Raw genomic sequence first — 20,304 nt, 5'->3', positions numbered from 1 at the left:
AGCTATTCCAGCAGGCTATTGGGCAACAGAAGCACTTCTTACCTCGAAATGGCCTCAATATTCATGTTGAATAAATGAGTCTGTCAATTTGAACAAAGCAAACGGCTAAATAGTTCACTTTACATCTTGCCAATTCTACTGTAAACTACCAGGGGCTATAGGCAATGAGTAAACCAGTCCCTTGCATTTTATTGGCAAAAAAATAATTAAAACAGACCTAAATAAATATGTTTTTATGAAGGGAATTACTAAAACGAGAATAGGGCAAAAAAAACGAAATCATTTTTTAAAATCTAGCTTCTAGCTAACTAAACAATGGCACAATTGAATTACAGTCATAAACCTAGATTTGAGTGAGAATGCCTAGCCTATGCCTGTTGAAATTACAAATCAATCGCACAATTAGGTGATTTATCACGGTTTGTAGTCGTAACATCTGACACATAATGGCACAATTGTCAGAAAATAGCCTAACACGAGTTTTTTTTTAAATCGAACAATTGTTTTTTGCAGAGATTTTGACATCCCCTGTCCAACTCATCCTGTTGGATGTATCTATAGTTATGCACATGCGCATAAAGGGATTTATTTACAATAAAAGTTACACGAGTTAAATCGACATCCATTTATGAAAATGATCTGCCGAGTTTAATAAAGGCGAATTATATTTTCTCTTGCAACATATTACAATGTCTTTATTAGTTACGTTAGCTTGCAATCATTATTATTTGGATGGAAAACAGAATTTTGCTTCTTACAAATTGTGTCGATATTCCTTCTTAATTGGCTCGATAACGTTATGAAACAAGGGTTAATTGGATAAATGTGTCACCTCTGGTTACTGTTAAACTGGGGGTAGTTGTCAGGCCTTGAGGGCGGGTTTTGAGTAGGCATGAGTTCGACAGTTAAGTTAGTCCCCATTTTTGAGCTAAACCTGGCAACCCTCTTGTCCTGTGCGTTTGGTAGTCGAGCGAGTAGTAGTTTTAATTTAAGACCCAAAAGAGTTTTAATAAACTCACCCAACAGCTTTAAAACAAGTTAAATATGCCAAGGAAGTGTGTTGTTGCTGGGTGCAGTAATACCCACAAGGACGGGGTTACGACTCATTTGTGGCCCAAAGATGAAAAGATCGCATTGAAGTGGGATCGGTTTGTCCGGTTGACGCGAGTGGATTGGATTAAGGGAACCACGGCCACTACTGTATGCGGTGCTCATTTCACCCCGGAGGACTTCGATGGCTATAACCAGTGGAAGGCAGGATTCGGAATGAGACTGCGACTGAAACCATGTGCTGTGCCGACGGTGCATGTGAAGCCTGACATTTCAACCTCTGTTTCTGACCAACCAAACATAACGTCAAGAACATCATCAGTGATGAAGATAAACCGGGTAAATTCAATGTGTTCAATTTTACTATACTATAGCTAGCTACACTTGGCTAATTTAGTTATGTATTATGACAACCACCATTTTAAAATAGTATTTTATTTTGTTAATTTATTCACGCCATCCTGTTGGTGGCGATAATACATTTTGCGTGTAGTTCGCCATAACGTCACCGAAGAAGAACTGCGTTCCATCTGTTAAATATAGGCAACGACGAGCAAAAGCAAGAGATTGTGCAGTAGTTGGCTGCAAGGCAACACTTGTTTCTTTGCTCGGTCTTCCAAACGAACAGTCACTTCGTCGGATTTGGCTTCGATATATATATTTTTAATAATGAAGTGCCAGAGAAGTTAAGTCCGAACCTGCGCATCAACATTTACCTTTTTTATATTAAAGCATTCCGTGCATCACATTTGCATACTTGTGTAAGGGAGCCACCTATTTGTAATGTGATGAGTAGATTGGATAGTCATAATTTAGGCTAATCATATAACTCAATCACTGTTGGCAAAAAAAGACAGTTCAATGCATGTCTGAGGACGTATAGCATAGAGTAGGCCTAAGGTTACATCAGATACACGTCTTTATTCGCACAGGAAAAATCCATCAACCCTACTACACTTTATATGACTGGAGACATTAGTAGATTTTTTTTTTTAATACTATAAATGACAGGGTAGCCTACTCTGCTGATACTGACAAACATATTAGTAAAAACATTGTCCATATTATAGGTCCTACGAGAAGGGGAGACTCAAATAGAATATGACGTTAGTCTCAACTGGACAAAAACAAACTTGAAGTCGTGTAACAGTATAACTTTAGACCGTCCCCTCGCCCATACCCGGGCGCGAACCAGGGACCCTCTGCACACATCAACAACTGACACCCACAAAGCATCGTTACCCATCGCTCCACAAAAGCAGAGCAAGAGGAAACACTACTTCAAGGTCTCAGAGCAAGTGACGTCACCGATTGAAACACTATTTAGCGCGTACCACCGCTAACTAGCTAGCTATTTCACATCTGTTACAGTCGCACTGACCCAACAATGAGAAATACCATTTTATTTGTCACATGCGCCGAATACAGCAGGTGTAGACAGTGAAATGCTTAATTAAAGCGAACAACAGTAGCCCAACTACAAAGCCCTTAACCAACAATACAGTTCACGAAATAGAGTGACGGTGATAGTGTATATGTGCAGTACCGGGGATATGGCTGACACTCTCCGCTGGTGCCAATAAGATAGTTGAGCGAACAACAGTAGCCCAACTAAAATACTTTTATTTGAATTGTTTTTATTTTAAATTAACCTCTCCAGAAATAAGTCTCTCACTGTTGCCGTCTGCTATCTACCCCCCTCTGCTCCCAGCTGTGCCCTGGACACCATTTGTGAATTGATCGCCCCCCCCATCTAGCTTCAGAGTTCGTTCTGTTAGGTGACCTACACTGGGATATGCTTAACACCACGGCAGTCCTACAATCTAAGCTAGATGCCCTCAATCTCACACAAATCATAGAGAGAATAGAGTAGATGTCACGGGTCAATATTTTGATTGATGACCCTATGTGAACTCTATGTGAACCCTATGTAGTGATGACGTGTGCATGTCTTCTGGTCAGGCAAGCCTGGTTAGGTGGGGGCTATGGGGTGAGTAAGGGTCCATTTGACAGGCCGTTAATGATTGATGACCCAAGCATGATAGACAAGCCTGGTTAGGTGGGGGCTATGGGGTGAGTAAGGGTCCCTTTGACAGGCCGTTAATGATTGATGACCCAAGCCTGATTTATGACCCTATGTAATGATTTATGACCCTATGTCATGTAGAAGGGTGCATGCCCTGGGTTGAGTAAGTGACCATGTGTCAGGTCAACCTGTTACTGTTTCTCACGGTTTGGGTTGGTTAAGGCCCCTTATAAAGCCGCTGAACAATACCTGTTTAAGACTGTACATGATAACCCCCCTGAATATTAAACAAAAATGACACCTATGCCAATTTTAGGGATGTTATGCTCGGCTTGTCATGAACCCAGTGACCAAAGCCTTGAAGAAGTTCTGTGTGAAGCTCCAGAATGTTTTAAAGGATTTTTGGGGACGAGTGAGGGCCACATGTCTTACATATTCCACCCGGAGGATTCTACGGTAAAGATATTCACAGACCGTGGACCCAAACCCCTTTATCCTGCAAAACCTGGGAGTTTTCCCCCGGCTCTGGGGATGAGAGAATGGCTAAACATCAGGCTGGCTCTTTGTAAAATTGAACAGGTCCTAAGTGTTACAAATGTGCCAGGATATGCGTTGGAAGAACAGGTCTGCGGCCGCAGTGATCTCAAGGCTCTAAGAATTGCTTCAATGGACTATAGCCCTGACAACAAAGTGACAATTTTAGCCTGTGACCTTTATGATAAGGCTAATGCTACAAAGTCTGTCAATTCTCCGGTAGCTTCCAGAGCCCGCAAACATGTAAACTTTTTTATTCCTGTGTTTAGTTTTAAATGGGTGGATTATCCAATTTTCATAACACTTATGAATAAGCTGGACATTCTCTTCCAAAATGGGGAACAGTTAAAGCGCTGGGCGAGGCTTTCCTTGAGACAGAGTCAAGACCAAAAGGCCCGACGGCGGATCTACCCCTGGAGTGAAAACTTACCATGTGTTGATGGACATAGCAAGAGAGCCTTGCCTTTTGAGGGTGAACTCGACACGGACAATGGCGGTTGGTTGCATAAGCTCCCAGGATCTGTAAGAAAGGCATCGTAAAATACCTTAAGAATGTAACGATATAAAATGTATGTACTAAATATTTTGAATGAAATAAATGGTTTTAAAATCAGAATCTCACCACGTTATGAACTCTCGCGTTTGTTCACTCTTAGCGCAGTCTGTCCCTGAGAAAAATCTTGCGGAAAAAGCCATGTGCGCGCGCATGTGCGTGAGGGAGTTTTCTGTAGTGGCTGTGTGTGTGTGTGTGTGTTTCAAAAACAGAAAAAGGGGGGCGGGTTGTTTGTTAAAAAAATACCCATGCATGCCTGGTGGGTCGTTTGAAACCAAGGTTTACACTAGCCTGCAAAACAGATGCCTACCCCCCAACAATAATATTGTGTCTTACGACTCCTAATCTTAAAGGCCTTTCATAAAACTATTTTTTTAGGGGGGCTAAAAAGTCATTCATCCCAGCGATGTCGAGAACAACACACCCCATGCATCTAGGTGCTAGCACCCCAGAGATTTTAGAAGCTCCAAAAGGATCCTAATGTTTAGACACACCCAATACCATGTGTTTGAAATGTGTCAAATATACCATGGGCGGGGGTATAGCCCAAAAAAAAAACGACAAACCCCAAATGCTATGTAAAAAAATCATTCAGGGGTTTTTCTCTAGGTCGTAGGGTACAAAAGCGCTAGAAACCATGGGCAATGTTAGCAGCGTTTTAGTTCCGATGCAAACAGCACCTCCAGAAACTCCAAGAATCGTTATCGGACTGAAGCGTTAAAAAAGATAATCGGGGAAAAAAGTCTAATGGATCTATCACAAGGTGAGTTCTTGAAATAAATCTTTATTAGATTTGGTTGTTGTTGGGGAATTGTTTGAAAAGCGTGGGATGTTATAGAAATATTAAACAATCATTAGGATCAGTATGCTTACCGTATAACAAGGCAATATTAGCTAAAGTGATTATAGCTTTAATATTGTCGAATGTTTTATAGATTCTGAAGCATTCACGCAGATACTCCGAGGTATAACTGAGCTCGAATCATCCCATGGGTCTCCGAAACAAACGCCTGCCCTGAATTGTCAACGTAAGTAAGCTCCAAGAATTCCATACATAAAAATATTTATACCTTAAAAACAAAAAGTGTGGGCATCTTATATTAAAAGTTATTTTATATGTTTACAGAGGACCTAAAGCCTAGAAGGTTAAACGATGCCCTATGGAGCCTGAACGGTTTCTGCGAAGCATATGACTACGAGACAATTCTGCCCTACTCCCAGGATGTATTTACCCAAAAGCAGCGAACAGAGACTTTAAACGGCAGGTCAACTCCCCTTGGCCAGGACAACGTTGTCCCCCATATTTCTAAACACCAAAGGATAATTAGTGCTCAGATCCACAGTTCCGCTTCACCCGAACAATTCTACTTGGCCGATATTCACGAGACGTCGTTCCAAGGACTAGGTATGAATCAATTATATATTATTATTTATATATATTATTATTTTAATATTTATATATTTTTTTTTATGCCGGAATATGTTAAAACAAGGCCTAATGCTGTTTTTTTGTTTGTTTTTTCAGGCTCCCCATCTACCGGACCTGCAGATGTTGTAATACAGGTTGAACAAACACAACAGCCCTTGGTTTCAGAGCTTCTTCAGAACAGCCCTCGTCAAAAAAGCCGAGGTATTTAATTAATGTATTGTTAATATATAGGCTTATATCTGAAATGTATTTGGCATTTTTAACATATTTTAGGGTTAATAACCTATTTGTGTATGTATTATTTTTATTTCAGACTCCTCACCGGCTTATGAACACAACGCACAAACATCGGAGGATGCCCAGACAAGCATCCCCGAGGAGGCTCCAAAGACACCAGAGAAACCTGATGATGTCAAAGATTTAAATGACATTTCTGAGGTAGACGATTTGATGTTCTGTGAAGCTGCCAACCTTCTTGAATCGGCCAATTCTGTGGGGGAAACAGCAGATTCTGAAATAGACCAAGAACGTTTTTTCAAAGCGTTTACCCTGGGTTTAAAATCACGAAAGGCTCTACTCCAGAGGCGCATGTGTATTCTACTCGAGCATCAATACAATCAGGATGTGTCATTCTGGCGTAGCGAGCTACCCCGTATGTTAAAAAACATTAGGGCTAAAACAAGCAAATACCGCCGTTAAAAAACACACATGTAAACACACACACACACACATCCTTAATTAGACAGATGGCGCCCCCTATAGACCAAAGTGAGACAATTGAAACACTCTTAGCCAGGATCCCTACAGAGCTCCAAGATATAGTTAACCATATGAATGATTCGGGGGTAATTGACATAATGACAATAGATGAAAATCTATTATCCCAGATTCCCTCCGAACTCATAGACATTATTACACGTATGAATGAGTCAGGGCCTTCCGAGGAAAACATGTTAACACAGATTCCCGAAACCATCATATCTCTAATTACCCAGCTTAACGCGAGCCCTAGGTTTAATTCGGCCCCACAGACACCTCTAAGACAGCCTTTAACAACATTGTCCGAAGAGTCTGAAAGTCAATATGATGTTTTTGAACAGTTGGACAAATGTCTAGCAAATCTGGAGGGGGGCGGTCTTGAGATCAGTGTACAGAACGAGAGCGCTAGGTTTAATTCGGCACCCCAGACACCTATAAATCAGCCTTTAACACCAATGTCCGAAGAGTCTGAAACCCAATACGATGTTTTTGAACAGTTGGACAATTGCCTAGTAAATCTGGAGGGGGGAGGTCTTGATCGAAGTGTACATGTTTTGCGTCGAAATAAATTCAACAATATTGAGGTTCGCCAGTTTTTCAATTTCGCATGGGGGGGTCAGATTCGGGAATATGCTGTGTTTTACGTAATGCTTATGGACACTTTGAATGAACTGTTAGCGAGGATCAGAGATTATAGCGAACCTAGGGATCTCTTACAGTTGGAAATTTGTGGAGACAGTCTACAGAGCAAGGTCTCGCTTATTTTACAGAATGGTGAAGCAGAGCTTGAACAATTTGTTAAACTGCTAGAACGCCTTGTACAGTCAAATTTAAACGTGCTAGCAGATAGGACCCTCGAACTTGTAGTACAATTAGTACGCCAACCACAAGGGGGCGGGGGTCAGAGACGAAAGCTCGAGAGTTTAATGCAGTCCGAAATCATAAGCAATAAAAGGGCCTATCTCATAAACGTTCACAATCCAGGTAATAAGCTATGTTTTGCCATAGGTTTGGCCCACTTACTCAGCCCCGGATGTACGGATCAAGCCGCGTTACATAAAGCTCTCGAGCTACAAACTGCGGTGGGTCTCGGTATACAGGATGCTGTGGCTTTCTCAGACATAGTCAAATTTGAAAACTTTCTGAACATCAAGATTGTGGTTTTGTACCACAGTAGGGCTAATGACGCTCTCCTCAAGTTCCAAAATATACCCGAACCACATCCTAAGACTATGTACTTTTATGTGCAAAATGAGCATTACTATGCCGTAACTAACATCACAGCCTTTTTAGGCGCGCCATATGTCTGTCCAGCCTGTCATACCGGCTACACACGCATGGGGGGGCACTCGTGCCGTTACAACTGTTCAGTATGTCTGGATAAACATTGCCCTATGCAGCCGCTAAACTTGACCCCCTGTGCGGATTGTCACCGCACATGTCGTTCGGCCTACTGTTACGAAAAACACAAAACTGAAACATGGCATCCCAAGGCATGTAAATCTGTAAGCAGTTGTGACATTAACAAGAAATGTCCAAAATGTCATTGCAATTACAACCTTAAAATAGATAGCCCTAAACCTCATGTTTGTGGAATTATACACTGCCCAATCTGTAAAGGTCCTTTGAAAAGCAGAGACGCGGAAGCAGTTCAAGAAGTAACACATGAGTGTTACATTCAGCCCTTGGCTGAAGATGAACATACAGAGAAATATGTGTTTTATGATTTTGAGACAACTCAGCAATCAGGGGTTCATTTGCCTATTTTTGTGTCAACCATGACTTTCAAGGGTGAAAAATGGTCGGCCGAGGGACCCGATTGTGCCCAACTCTTTCTAAAACATTTTAGAAAAGCCCAGTACAGAAACTTCACGTTTATAGCTCACAATGCTAGGGCCTATGACTCCTATCTGCTTCTGAACCCTTTGATACAGCAAGGCGTGGCACCCAGTGTCATAGCTCAAGGGAGTAAAATATTATGCTTTGTTGACCCCGCCTTCAAACAGAGATACATTGACAGCTTAAGCTTCTTACCCATGAGATTGGCTCAAATGCCAGAGGCCTTGGGTTTTGAAAACTCTGTCAAAGGCTATTTCCCTCATTTCTTCACATCTGAGGAGAATCTACATTATATAGGATCTTATCCAGCCCCCGAAATGTACGGGTGTGATCAAATGTCTCCCAAAGAGCGTGAGAGATTCATGACATGGTACGAGACCGTAAGACATGGCACTTTTGATTTCCATAAAGAGATGGAATCATACTGTGACAATGACGTTGTTATACTTCGTGAAGGATGCCTCAGATTCAGAGAAGAGGTAATCAAAGATGCGGGCATTGACCCCTGGAGCTGTACAACTATTGCATCAGCGTGCATGAAAACCTATCGTACACACTATCTAACTCCTGAATCTATAGCTATCCCATCGCCAGACAACTACCGACGCCAATTCAAGGCCTACTCTAGTGGTTCCATTCAATGGTTGGAGTACTTGGCCCAGGATAAAGATATTTTTATCCAACATGCTTTGAATCGGGGGGAGAAGGCTTTTGGGCCTTACCATGTAGATGGATACACACAGATTGACGGGGTTGAGACAGTGTATGAGTACAACGGTTGTTTCTTCCACGGTTGTAAATTATGCTTTGTCCCCCACACCTTGTGTGTCCTAACCCAAAAGACTTTTGGGGAAATGTACCAAGAGTTTCAAGACAAACTGAATTCTTTAAAGGCTACTTACGGGTTAAAAGTTGTGGTTTTGTGGGAGCACGAATGGACAGCCCTCAAAAAGGCAGATCCTAGTGTTAAGGCCTTCCTTACCCATTATGACCCTCCAGAGCCCCTGGAACCGCGACAGGCCTTGTTTGGAGGCCGGACCAATGCTTTGACATTGCGTTATGTAGCTCAACCCGACGAGACAATAGGCTATGTAGATTTTACATCCCTATATCCTCATGTAATGAGTTCCTCATTCTATCCTATAGGGCATCCTGAAATTATTCACAGCGACTTTGACGAACCCCAAAATTATTTTGGTTTAATCAAAGCGACTGTCTACCCTCCTAGGGGGCTGTTTATACCTGTGTTGCCTTACAAGGGTCCTAAAGGAAAACTTTTCTTTCCCCTTTGTCGCACATGCTGTGAAAACCACAACCAGGAAAACCCCTGTGATCACACAGATCAAGAAAGAGCCCTGACCGGTGTATGGGTCACTGTAGAATTCTCTAAGGCTTTAGAGAAGGGGTATCGTGTGGCCAAAATCTTTGAAGTGTGGAACTTTTCCAGGAAATCAGACACACTTTTTAAAGAGTACATCAAAACCTTCTTGAGATGCAAGCAGATGGCTTCAGGCTATCCTGCATCGGTCACAGATCAAGAAAGTAAAGACCAGTACATTCAAGACTACCATGACAGAGAAGGCATACTTCTTGACCCTGACAGAATAGAGGTCAACAAAACCAAAAGAAATGTGTCGAAATTGTACTTGAACTCCCTTTGGGGGAAATTAGCGCAGAGATGCAATATGCTAACAACTTCGATCATTAAAGACCCCGAAGAATTTTTGGAATTTGTTTTTTCGGACCAATACGAAATTTCACATTTTTCCTTCTTGAGTCAAGACATTGCCTTGGTGCAATGGAGGCGCCACCAAAAGTGGGTTCTACCCCCGGGTAATGTAAATGTGTTTCTTGCAGCATTTACCACAGCCTATGGCCGCCTTGAACTGTACACCCTCATGGAACAGCTTCAGAGGCGGGTTCTTTACCACGACACAGACTCTGTGGTCTATGTAAGCAAACCGGGGGATTGGACCCCCCCACTTAGCAACTATCTTGGGGGTTTAACGAGTGAACTCGAAGAGGGTGACCATATTACAGAATGGTCCTCATGTGGTCCAAAAAGCTATGCTTTTAGGACTAAAGCCAATCACGTGGTGTTGAAAGCCAAAGGCGTGACTCAAAACTATGAAAATGCACCGCGTGTAAACTTGGAATCAATCACGCGCTTGGTCGAGGGGTTCGTAAAGGACAAGAATAGTGACTTGGAGATTTTGAGCTCCTACAACAAAATAGTGAGGGATAAAAAGGGGTTCCATCTAAGAAACGCACCACTCACTAAAAGATTCAGGGTAGTCTATGACAAGAGACAGCTATTGCCTGACGGTACCACATTGCCCTTTGGCTACTGACTTATGCTACAAGCCCCAGTGTGTCTTAAAGCTTAAGATATTATGACTGCTGTCGAGGGTTTTGACCCCCGGCTACAATTGCCTTTTTCAGCATTAATTGCCGGCCCTTCAAACAGTGGCAAAACTTTTTTTGTAAAAAGTATTTTAGAGAATTCTGAACATGTGTTATCTCAAAAGCCTGACAATATTGTATGGTGTTATTCATGTTACCAACCTCTGTATGATGAATTATTGAAGACAATAAAAATCAAGTTTGTTGAAGGAATACCCGATTCTCTGTCTGATGATGAACTTCTCCCCCCACATGTAAATAATCTGCTGGTTTTGGACGATATGCTATTTGCTGGTAGCGAACACCCTGAAATTGCACGAGCTTTTACCCAATATACTCATCATAGAAACCTGTCCGTGCTTTACTTGGTCCAGAATGTGTTTCACCAAGGTAAAAATAGTCGGACCATTAGCTTGAATGCCAACTACATGGTATTGTTTAAAAATCCTAGAGATAAACTGCAAATTAGCACTCTAGCTCAGCAGATGTACCCTGGACGGAAATCATACTTTATGGAGAGCTATGAGGACGCTACCAAAGAGCCATTTTCTTATTTAATCGTGGATTTAAAAGCAAATACTCCAGAACACCTTAGGCTACGTACAGGGCTGTTTCCGGGGGAGAGGCCTGCTGCATACCTTCCTAAAAAGTAAACGCTATGTCTCTGCGTTTAAAAAGAAACCTCCCCCTCTTGAGAAGGCTAGTAGGTTCTACAGCTAAAGAACGGAAGGCCATCTTGGGTCGCTGTTCTTCAGATCTCATATTAGCCCTATGTGAGATTGCTTTGAATCTTCTCAAAGGACGCATTCCACTCACCCTGAACCAATTGAAAAAATTAAGGAGACAAAAGACAGCGATCAAACTCTTTGCCAATAAAAGGGCCAGTCTTCAAAAGAAAAGACATAGTATACAACAGTCTGGGGGTTTTCTTCTACCTTTACTCAGTATAGCCGTGCCCTTCATCACCAGCCTTATTGCGGCCAGACGTGGTGGTTGAACACGTGGGTGTGATGGCCACTAAAATGTACTTGGTGCCTCAACAAGAGTTGGATAGACTTAAAAAACAAATGCAGGGTCCTGAAGATATCAGACAAACAGCGGAAAATGATTTGGATACGGCCATGAAGGATGTTTTGAACCGAAAAGGATTGAACCCCTATGATAAGATTCAAAAATACACAAACCTAATGCAAAGGTATTTGACTCGGGTAAAGCAAGGGGAGAGAGAGACTAACCATTTAACCCTTTCCCTACCGGACCCTTTAACAGATGTCGAACCTAACGATAGCCATGCCCCTGTAAGGCCTGTACCGTCGATCTTACCTAGTGGCGATAATATGTCGGGTGAAGCTCAAATGCCATTTGAAGATAAAGTTATGCATGACCTACTGACACATGTGCCTTTACGTAACAGGAAGAATGTTAAATACATTATGAACAAGATAAAAGACTCAAAGGGGATAGCTGCTTGGAACGACTCTGGAGAGTTTATCCTTCAGGGCTCTGTGGTTAGGGGGTCCCATATGCAGGACTTGCTTAAAAGTACCACGGCTGCCCACAAGGTTGCTGATGACCGAAGGCCTCCCGGCTGGCGTCAGTTTCTTAAGGCCCTGGCAATCCTCAACATCCCCCTCTCCGGTGTACCCAACCATAAGCTTCGTCAACAGATTCAAGCTTTAAAACAAAAGCCTTCAACGAGATACAGCACCCCTAAAGATGCCCCAACGACACCGGCCCCATATGAAAGCGATGATGCTAACTCATTTACTCCCATGAACGTCTCAGGACCTTTTCCTAAACCCGATCTCTCGGCGTGGTTAGACTTTTGAAAATGACTTTTGAATGACTATGATTAAATTCAATAAATTTTTTATTTGAAAAATAAGCAAGTTAACATTTGTGGCATTCTTGAAACATATGACGTGAGCATACGCCTTGATTACGCGTTCTTAAAGGACACACATTTGAACACTTTTGATATTTTCTAACAAAACAAGATACAAGGTTATCATTACTTCTTAAATCATCCTTATAAAGAGACATAACATCTTCAAAAGAAACTCCCCGGGCTCTTTGGCACAGGTAAAATACACAGTGGTGACCGCATGTAGTGGAAAGGTTATCTTGCACTTGTTTGATGTTGTAGTAGATCTTTGTACCGTTTAGGGTCAAAAAATCTTTAATAGATTTAGGGAAATGTGAAAAACCGGGGGGAAAGCCATAGGAATCAAAAAAAGTTGAGATTTTTCGTCCACCTTCCTGTTCTAATGTCATAGCTAGCCAATGTTCACCAGGCATGTGTTTAGGATGGGTATTGACAATAAACATTGCAGGCCTCTCAGACCATATCTCCATAGGTAATTCATCACAAGCCAACACTCCACAAAATTGTTTTCCAATCAAGCGGCTCATGAGCCCGTCCAACTCTTGGGTATTCATGTCTTTGTTCAAAGGTCCTTAATAATAATCCACTAAGACCTGTCTTCGGGCATTCACTTCCAAGATTGAATCAGAGCATGCGTAAACAATCATGCTAACTGTACAGGCTAAAGGTGTACGGAAACGCATTTCCAGCCTGAGGTTACCTTGGGACACCACAGACAGATTTCCTGAGGTGTCATCATCAGGTGATAAATTGAAAGCATACAATGTGTAACCCTCTGCAAAATCATTTCTGTCAATAGGTAAAGAGAGATCTTTTAGATGTCGCCCTGTAGCCAGGAATAGATTGTAAAATTCTCGCACAGATATGTTGTTATTAAATTGTGGTTGGAAAGCCTTCGCCGGAACCTGACGTCCGTCCTGACAGAGCGCTACATACTCTGCATTGAAGTGCTGAAAATTAAAGGGGTTTTTATCTAAACTGCCCGTATTAGAGGCGTGATCAACCAGACCTATAACCACATATCTAGGTAAAGGGCCTAGAAATAGGTTTTCTTGACTGCAGATTCTACTGCCCACAGGTATGCTAAAGGTTTTCATGGTAATTCTTTGGAGAGGGTAAAGGGCATTTCCTTTCATCAAAGCATGTGAGTGACCCAGGCGCACGGCCGGAGATACAGATACTTTTTTAATAAAAAGGGTTGCCCCCAACACTTTCAAACTAAAATCCCCGTCTTGGGGAGACATCAGGCAAAAATCATCCTTGGCCCTGGTTAATTTTAATCTTAAATCAACCGAATTTAAGAGTAACCGTTCTTGAAAGAAAATGTCAGAGTGTATAGGGCCTAGCAAATGAAACTCTCGAGATTCGGCGCAGTAGCGAGCTCGTGCCGCTAGTCCTTTGTTTGCACCGGTGGAAGGGTCTGTCGATTCCATAGAGGCTCCTGCAGTATCCTTGCTAAACAGCCCGGCGCTAAATTGGGTTTTGAGAGTGTCTTCGGAGTAGTTTAGTAAACACTCCATGATGGCTCTATAAGGGTATGTAGCGCTGCTTTGACTGATTAGGCGTTCACCCAAAGTCACATCAACTTGGGAGAAAATGGTGGCCAAGGGGTAATTAATGAGACTCACTTTGGCATCGTCTGCAATATTAGACCCATCTCTTTTGGTCACTTTTAGACGTAAATGCACCAAGGTGTTGTTGAGGTCCAGATAGTTGTCACCATGGCCTGGTATGAAAAATTCGATAGGCCCGTTATCGGTAATAGCAGAGAGAGGGGCTATCTCCACATAACTGGATCTATCTATTGAATGCTGCGTTAACGGTGCCGTGAAAAGATCAAGTTCTGTCTTTATAGCTTCAGAGGACATTCGATGTAAAAGAGCCATGTCACTTATTCTTTTAGAAAATACTTCCTAGTATTCTTTTAGCCTGTTTTGGTACAGACCTCCTCACTTTACCCCGTCTTTGACTTACTGAGGTTCTTTTAACAGTTAACCGACGCTTTTTAGGTGCAGGTCTACGCCTTAAACCAGGAGGTCTCTTTTTTGGCCTTCGAGACAATATCATAAGCCCCGAGCCTTCTTGATGCTCCACCTCTGGTGACGCCCTTCGGGTCATAGCATTGGCTACAACCTCACTTACTATATTTTTAGCCGCTGATTTTAAATGTGGTTTGGCTATGCTGAAGCCTCTCTTCATAAACGGTAAAACCATCCTGAAGAGGTTACGGAATATACCTCCTATCCCCGAACCATACATTGTCGGCGCTCCATGATATCCTGGTAGTCCATTACCCACTTGATCCACATAGTATGAAACATAACGGTTAGGGTCGAGCTGATGGAGCTCCATAACCCTTTTATTTGTATTATGTTTATAAATATAATACAGCTATTATATATGTAGAGAGGTTTTGGTGGGTCTAAAGTGGAGTTTTACAATCGTTTTACCATAAGTAAATTCAATGTTTTCGTTCTGATCCGTTTTAAGCTCAACCAGAATGTTTTCAATATAGTTCTTGCTGACATGTACGTAGTGCGGCTTGTCATAATTGACAGTGACGATGTCCCATCCTTGCCGTCTATATGAACTGTTCGCAGGAGGGGCACACAGCTGTCTCCGACCCTTTGATAGGTTATGATGTCGGTATAGACAAATATGTTGTAAAAGCCTGCATGTATATCCGCAGGGAATGGGAATAATTTATCGTTCACATACGTCCATTTATTGGGACCCATCCCCAACATGTAGGATAAATTACCGCTGGTCTTTATACCTCCGTTAGCAGGCCCTGAGATTTGTATCCTTTTATGGATTGGATTGTAGAATAGGAATATTTCCATCTTGTTCAGGGTTAGGTGTTCATTCAACTCTGAGACGATCCTGTCGACGGTTCTATAGAAACCTTTTTTAAGCTTAATAAGTTTCGCAGGTTCCGAGAACCTTTTGCAATAAAAATCACGGTCCTTAGCTTTGATATTATACCAACTATGGGGGTATGTAATCTCGCTGAGACCTACTTCCCAAGCCTCTGATAACTCTATAGGCTTTGGAAAATTGGTTGTATACTTCGAACTCTGATTATTACGATATATCTGTGCCGACGCATTACTGGGGAGAGTCAGGTAGAAGCCGCTGTGTTCATGATGCCCAACTGTGTACACGCGAATGATGCGCTAGTTATCATGACTAGGGGTTTAAATTAACCCCCGTTGCCTCCACCACATCCTGCTCCAATACCCAACTGTTGAACTTTTGAGGCCAGTTTTTCCAGCGGACCAGCAACCATTTTTTACCCTTTTCTCTCTTCTGATCTAGAATCTCCTCCACGTGAAAGACTTTGTCTTTACCCAACTGGACCTTCTGTAATTCCTTCTCATAAAAAGATCCCTCTATAAGATCCCCGTCATAATCTTTTAATTTGTAGACCGGCGGAATGCGTGGCAGACATTCGGTAACGGTAAACAACTCCGAGCTAAAGCCTTGTTCGTATTTTTTGTCGAAAACACCCCTCAACTTTGATATACGCACCAAGTCACCCACTAGGAATTTAAAAGTCATTTTTTTCTTACGGCGAAGTGGGAACAAACCATACATATTTTTAAAGACTTGAAAAGAGTTTTCCGAAGAGACCTCCGAGGGCTTCATACGTATAGTCTTATGGTAGCTGTGGTTGTAACCGTTTACTAAATCCTGAACTATGTCTTTATATCGGTTGGTGTTGTGAGCTGTAAAATAGCGCCACATCCGCTCTTTCAAAGTCCTATTAAAGCGTTCCACAACCGAAGCTTTCAAATCAGAGCCTGTAGCAAAATGTACTATATTATACTTATTCATTAGCTTCTGAAATGTTTGATTAAAAAATTCTTTTCCGCCATCCGTCTGCACTTTCTTGGGGGCGCCTCCTGCCTTCAAGATCGATTCAAAGGCCCTGGTCACCTCTGCCCCGCTCTTATTTTTTAACACCCTTACATAGGCTAATTTAGAGAAAATATCTATAACCGTTAGCATGTAGCGATTTCCATCATTTTTATCGGCAAGGGACTGCATGTCACATAGATCCGCCTGAAATTGGGATAATGGATGCGTAGAAAAAAACTCTATTTCTTGGAAAATGTTTTCTTACAGGTTTATGTAGAGTGTAGGCATCTTGCTCTGATAACCATTCATTCACTTTAGCATCGCTTAACAGACTACCTGTTTCTTCTTCGACTATAGCTCTCTGTAAACGCTCTTTACCCCCATAAGACCCGGGGTTAGAGGGATTATAATATATGTTTTTCAACAGCTGCTCAGCCATCCTTCTTGCCTCTCTGAGGTACAATAACTGTAATGAGCCACTTTCATATAACGACAACATTTCAGTTTGTGAAGTTTTATTTTAAGAATGCAACAATTATTACGTATACAGACAATTCAGGATTTGTTGCAAGATACAAGTCCCCGTTTTCTCAACAATCACAGCATGCAACACCCTGTATATATTGTTTAGATTTACAGGTTTGTTTCGCTGAATTTTTAAAACACACACGTCTGATATATAAGTATATAAACAACAAATATGATACACATTCACATTAAAGGGTGGTTCAAACAAATAATGTAAAATCTTAGCCAAAGTTATTTCTAGTTCTTCAGAATCCTCAACAAGCCTTGATACATATGTGACCATTGTAAACTCTCGCCCGTATGTCGGACATGTTTCATGATTTGCTCCATTTTTAACACACGCTCTACAATAACCCCTGTATTGTGGGTTGTGTAGAACTTTACATTGTTCACTTTATTTCAATAATCTGATGCATAACATGTGTAAGGTCTCTCAAAAGAAAAAATGTATTTATTCGCTCAAACATCGTAGACACATAGTTACCCATAGCTCTAATAAACAAAATGTCACTCGGTCTCTTGGGATTTATTGAGCCAGAAAAGCATCACATCAGCCATCACAGCTTCCTGTATTTGTTTGTCGTCCACCAGGGTTGTGTCGGATTCTTTGAGTTTCTCATGGATGAAGAGGGCCTCCTTCAGTTCATGTAGGAAGGCTTCGGTTTACCCCGTAAACTCTAGGGATAGACGGCGCAATACCCATAGACTCCAGGGCGATGACCAGCGCTGGTATAAAACGGCAGGACCACAGTCTTTTTCACCAGCTCCTCAAAATGATTGAAAAAGTAGTATCTAGGAGGGTCGTAGAGGCAAGGATGACGACGCTGGCTGGATGATTGATCTCACAGCCGATGCATTTTTCTCGTATATATTCGCCAATCACCACGTTAAAAGTGTAGCTACAGAGGCCTTGATTGTATCCACAAAAACAGTACTGGCCACCCCATCAACACATCCTCAGGCTGGGTAAATGTCGGGGGTGTCACGGGTCTTGCCAGGGGTGCGTAGAGTGTAGGGCTTCGTGCATAGAGTCTTTAGTGTCGGGCCCCCATGACGTAGTGGCTTCCTCGTAGATGGTCTGGAGATCCATGGTGTATGCTGAAATGAAGAACTGTCTGCTTTTTTTCTTTTTATTGTAGAACAAGGGCCCTTGGGGTATCTGGGGGGGCGGGGTTAAAGCATCCAGCTTACTTAGTTTTCTTCTGACGCTGTATCTTCTTGAGGCTCTTTTGCATCGTAATCTTTACGATTCGTATATATTATGCACTTCTTTAAATGAACAAGGCTCTGACGCTGTTGGCTCTGTACAAAGAGAGCATCCAACGGTTGCAACATTTTCAATTCCAGTACATCCCAACTGTTAAAAGGAATAAGCAGACGCAGTCGGTATCCCCAGTCAGGCCACCACCCCTAATTTGTGGTTTCGGATTGCCTCGGTGCCGATATAGAACTCCACGCTGCCGCACGGTCGGCCATTCTTTCTTGTATTTTCACCCTGTGAAATATTTGTCCTGAGGAGTCCTGGGTACCTTCCCAACGGGTCTCGTGGCCCGTGAACACACTATAACCCCTTGGTGATAAGGCTCAGTTCAGGACACACACCTTGCGAAAACCGACCAGTCTTCAACACCATATTCCAAGCCTACAGTCTGGTCTGTATATTCTTCTCCTTCATCTACCGTATAGAGGGTCACTCTACAGGCCAGGTAATCAAACCGATACCCCCACTGCTGGCCATTAGACATCAACACTTGATCTGTCAGAGCATTGTTGGCGGTATTTGGGTTCTATACACATTTAAAAAACGTTTTTTTGGCGCATCATATATTGCTGGTTGATACTTTGCCCTTGATCTATGGGCAACCCGAAGGCCTGTTCAGTTGTTACAGTCATCACTGCTTTGGTACCGATCCCAAATTCCATGGTTATTCTTAAGATCTTGTGCACTCTTAAACAGGTATTGTTCAGCGGCTTTATAAGGGGCCTTAACCAACCCAAACCGTGAGAAACAGTAACAGGTTGACCTGACACATGGTCACTTACTCAACCCCGGGCATGCACCCTTCTACATGACATAGGGTCATAAATCATTACATAGGGTCATAAATCAGGCTTGGGTCATCAATCATTAACGGCCTGTCAAAGGGACCCTTACTCACCCCATAGCCCCACCTAACCAGGCTTGTCTATCAGGCTTGGGTCATCAATCATTAACGGCCTGTCAAATGGACCCTTACTCACCCCATAGCCCCCACCTAACCAGGCTTGCCTGACCAGAAGACATGCACACGTCATCACTACATAGGGTTCACATAGAGTTCACATAGGGTCATCAATCAAAATTTTGACCCTGACATCTACTCTATTCTCTCTAATCATTAAGGAACCCCACCAGGTACAACCCTAAATCTGTAAACATGGGCACCCTCATAGACATTATCCTGACCAACTTGCCCTCCAATACACCTTCGCTGTTTTCAATCAGGATCTCAGCGATCACTACCTCATTTCCTATATCAGCTATGGGTCCGCGGTCAAACGACCACTTCTCCACTGTCAAACACTCCCTAAAACACTTCTGCGAGCAGGCTTTTCTAATCGACCTTGCCCGGGTATCCTGGAAGGATATTGACCTCATCCCGTCCTTCGGGATGCCTGGTCACTCTGGTCAATCTTTTAAAAGTAATTTCCTCACCATCTTAGATAAGCATGCCCCGTTGCCTCCCCAGCTTCTCTTCACCCATAACAGACAGCAGATGTTATGAATCGCTGCAAAACCTGGACCAGTACAAATCAGCTGGGCTAGACATCTGGACCCTCTCTTTTCTAAACTATCCGCTGCCATTGTCGCAACCCCTATTACCATCCTGTTCAACCTCTCATTCCTATCGTCCGAGATCCCTAAAGATTGGAAAGCTGCCGTGGTCATCCCCCTCTTCAAAGGGTGACCCCTAGACACACTGTTACAGGCCTATATCCATCCTGCCCTTCTATGTAAAGTCTTAGAAAGCCAGGTTAAAAACAGATCACTGACCATTTCGAATCCCACCGTACCTTCTCCGCTGTGCAATCCGGCTTCCGAGCCAGTCACGGTGCACCACAGCCACGCTCAAGGTACTAAACGATATCATAACCGCCATCGATAAAAGACGTACTGTGCAGCCGTCTTCATCGACCTGGCCAAGGCTTTCGGCTGTCAATCACCGTATTCTTATCGGCAGACGACTGACGACTGCCTCGCCTGGTTCCACCAACTACTTTGCAGACAGAGTTCAGTGTGTCAATCGAGGGCATGTTGTCCGACCTCTGGCAGTGTCTATGGGGTACCACAGGGTCAATTATCGGCCGACTCTTTTCCTGTATACATCAATGATGTCGCTCTGATCCACCTCTACGTAACAAACCATTCTGTATACTTCTGGCCCTTCCTTGGACAC

The 20,304-nt window shown here is 42.7% G+C and overlaps 1 protein-coding gene across 2 annotated transcripts in view; it reads left to right on the top strand.

Moving 5' to 3' along the window:
- Window positions 1-861: 861 nt before the first annotated feature.
- The window catches only part of LOC109876513 (uncharacterized), a 37,920-nt gene continuing 18,477 nt past the window's right edge, over window positions 862-20,304 (top strand). For both annotated transcript variants that reach the window (XM_031794737.1, XM_031794736.1), the window contains exon 1: window positions 862-1,389. In XM_031794737.1, the coding sequence (XP_031650597.1) occupies window positions 1,045-1,389 (345 nt within the window). In that variant the 5' untranslated portion in view covers window positions 862-1,044. The remainder of the gene's footprint in view (window positions 1,390-20,304) is intronic.

The sequence above is a fragment of the Oncorhynchus kisutch genome, linkage group LG17 (assembly GCF_002021735.2).
Source record: "Oncorhynchus kisutch isolate 150728-3 linkage group LG17, Okis_V2, whole genome shotgun sequence".
NCBI lineage: Eukaryota > Metazoa > Chordata > Actinopteri > Salmoniformes > Salmonidae > Oncorhynchus > Oncorhynchus kisutch.
The sequence above is the reverse complement of the archived record's forward strand: the minus strand, read 5'-3'. Positions and strand labels throughout refer to the sequence as shown.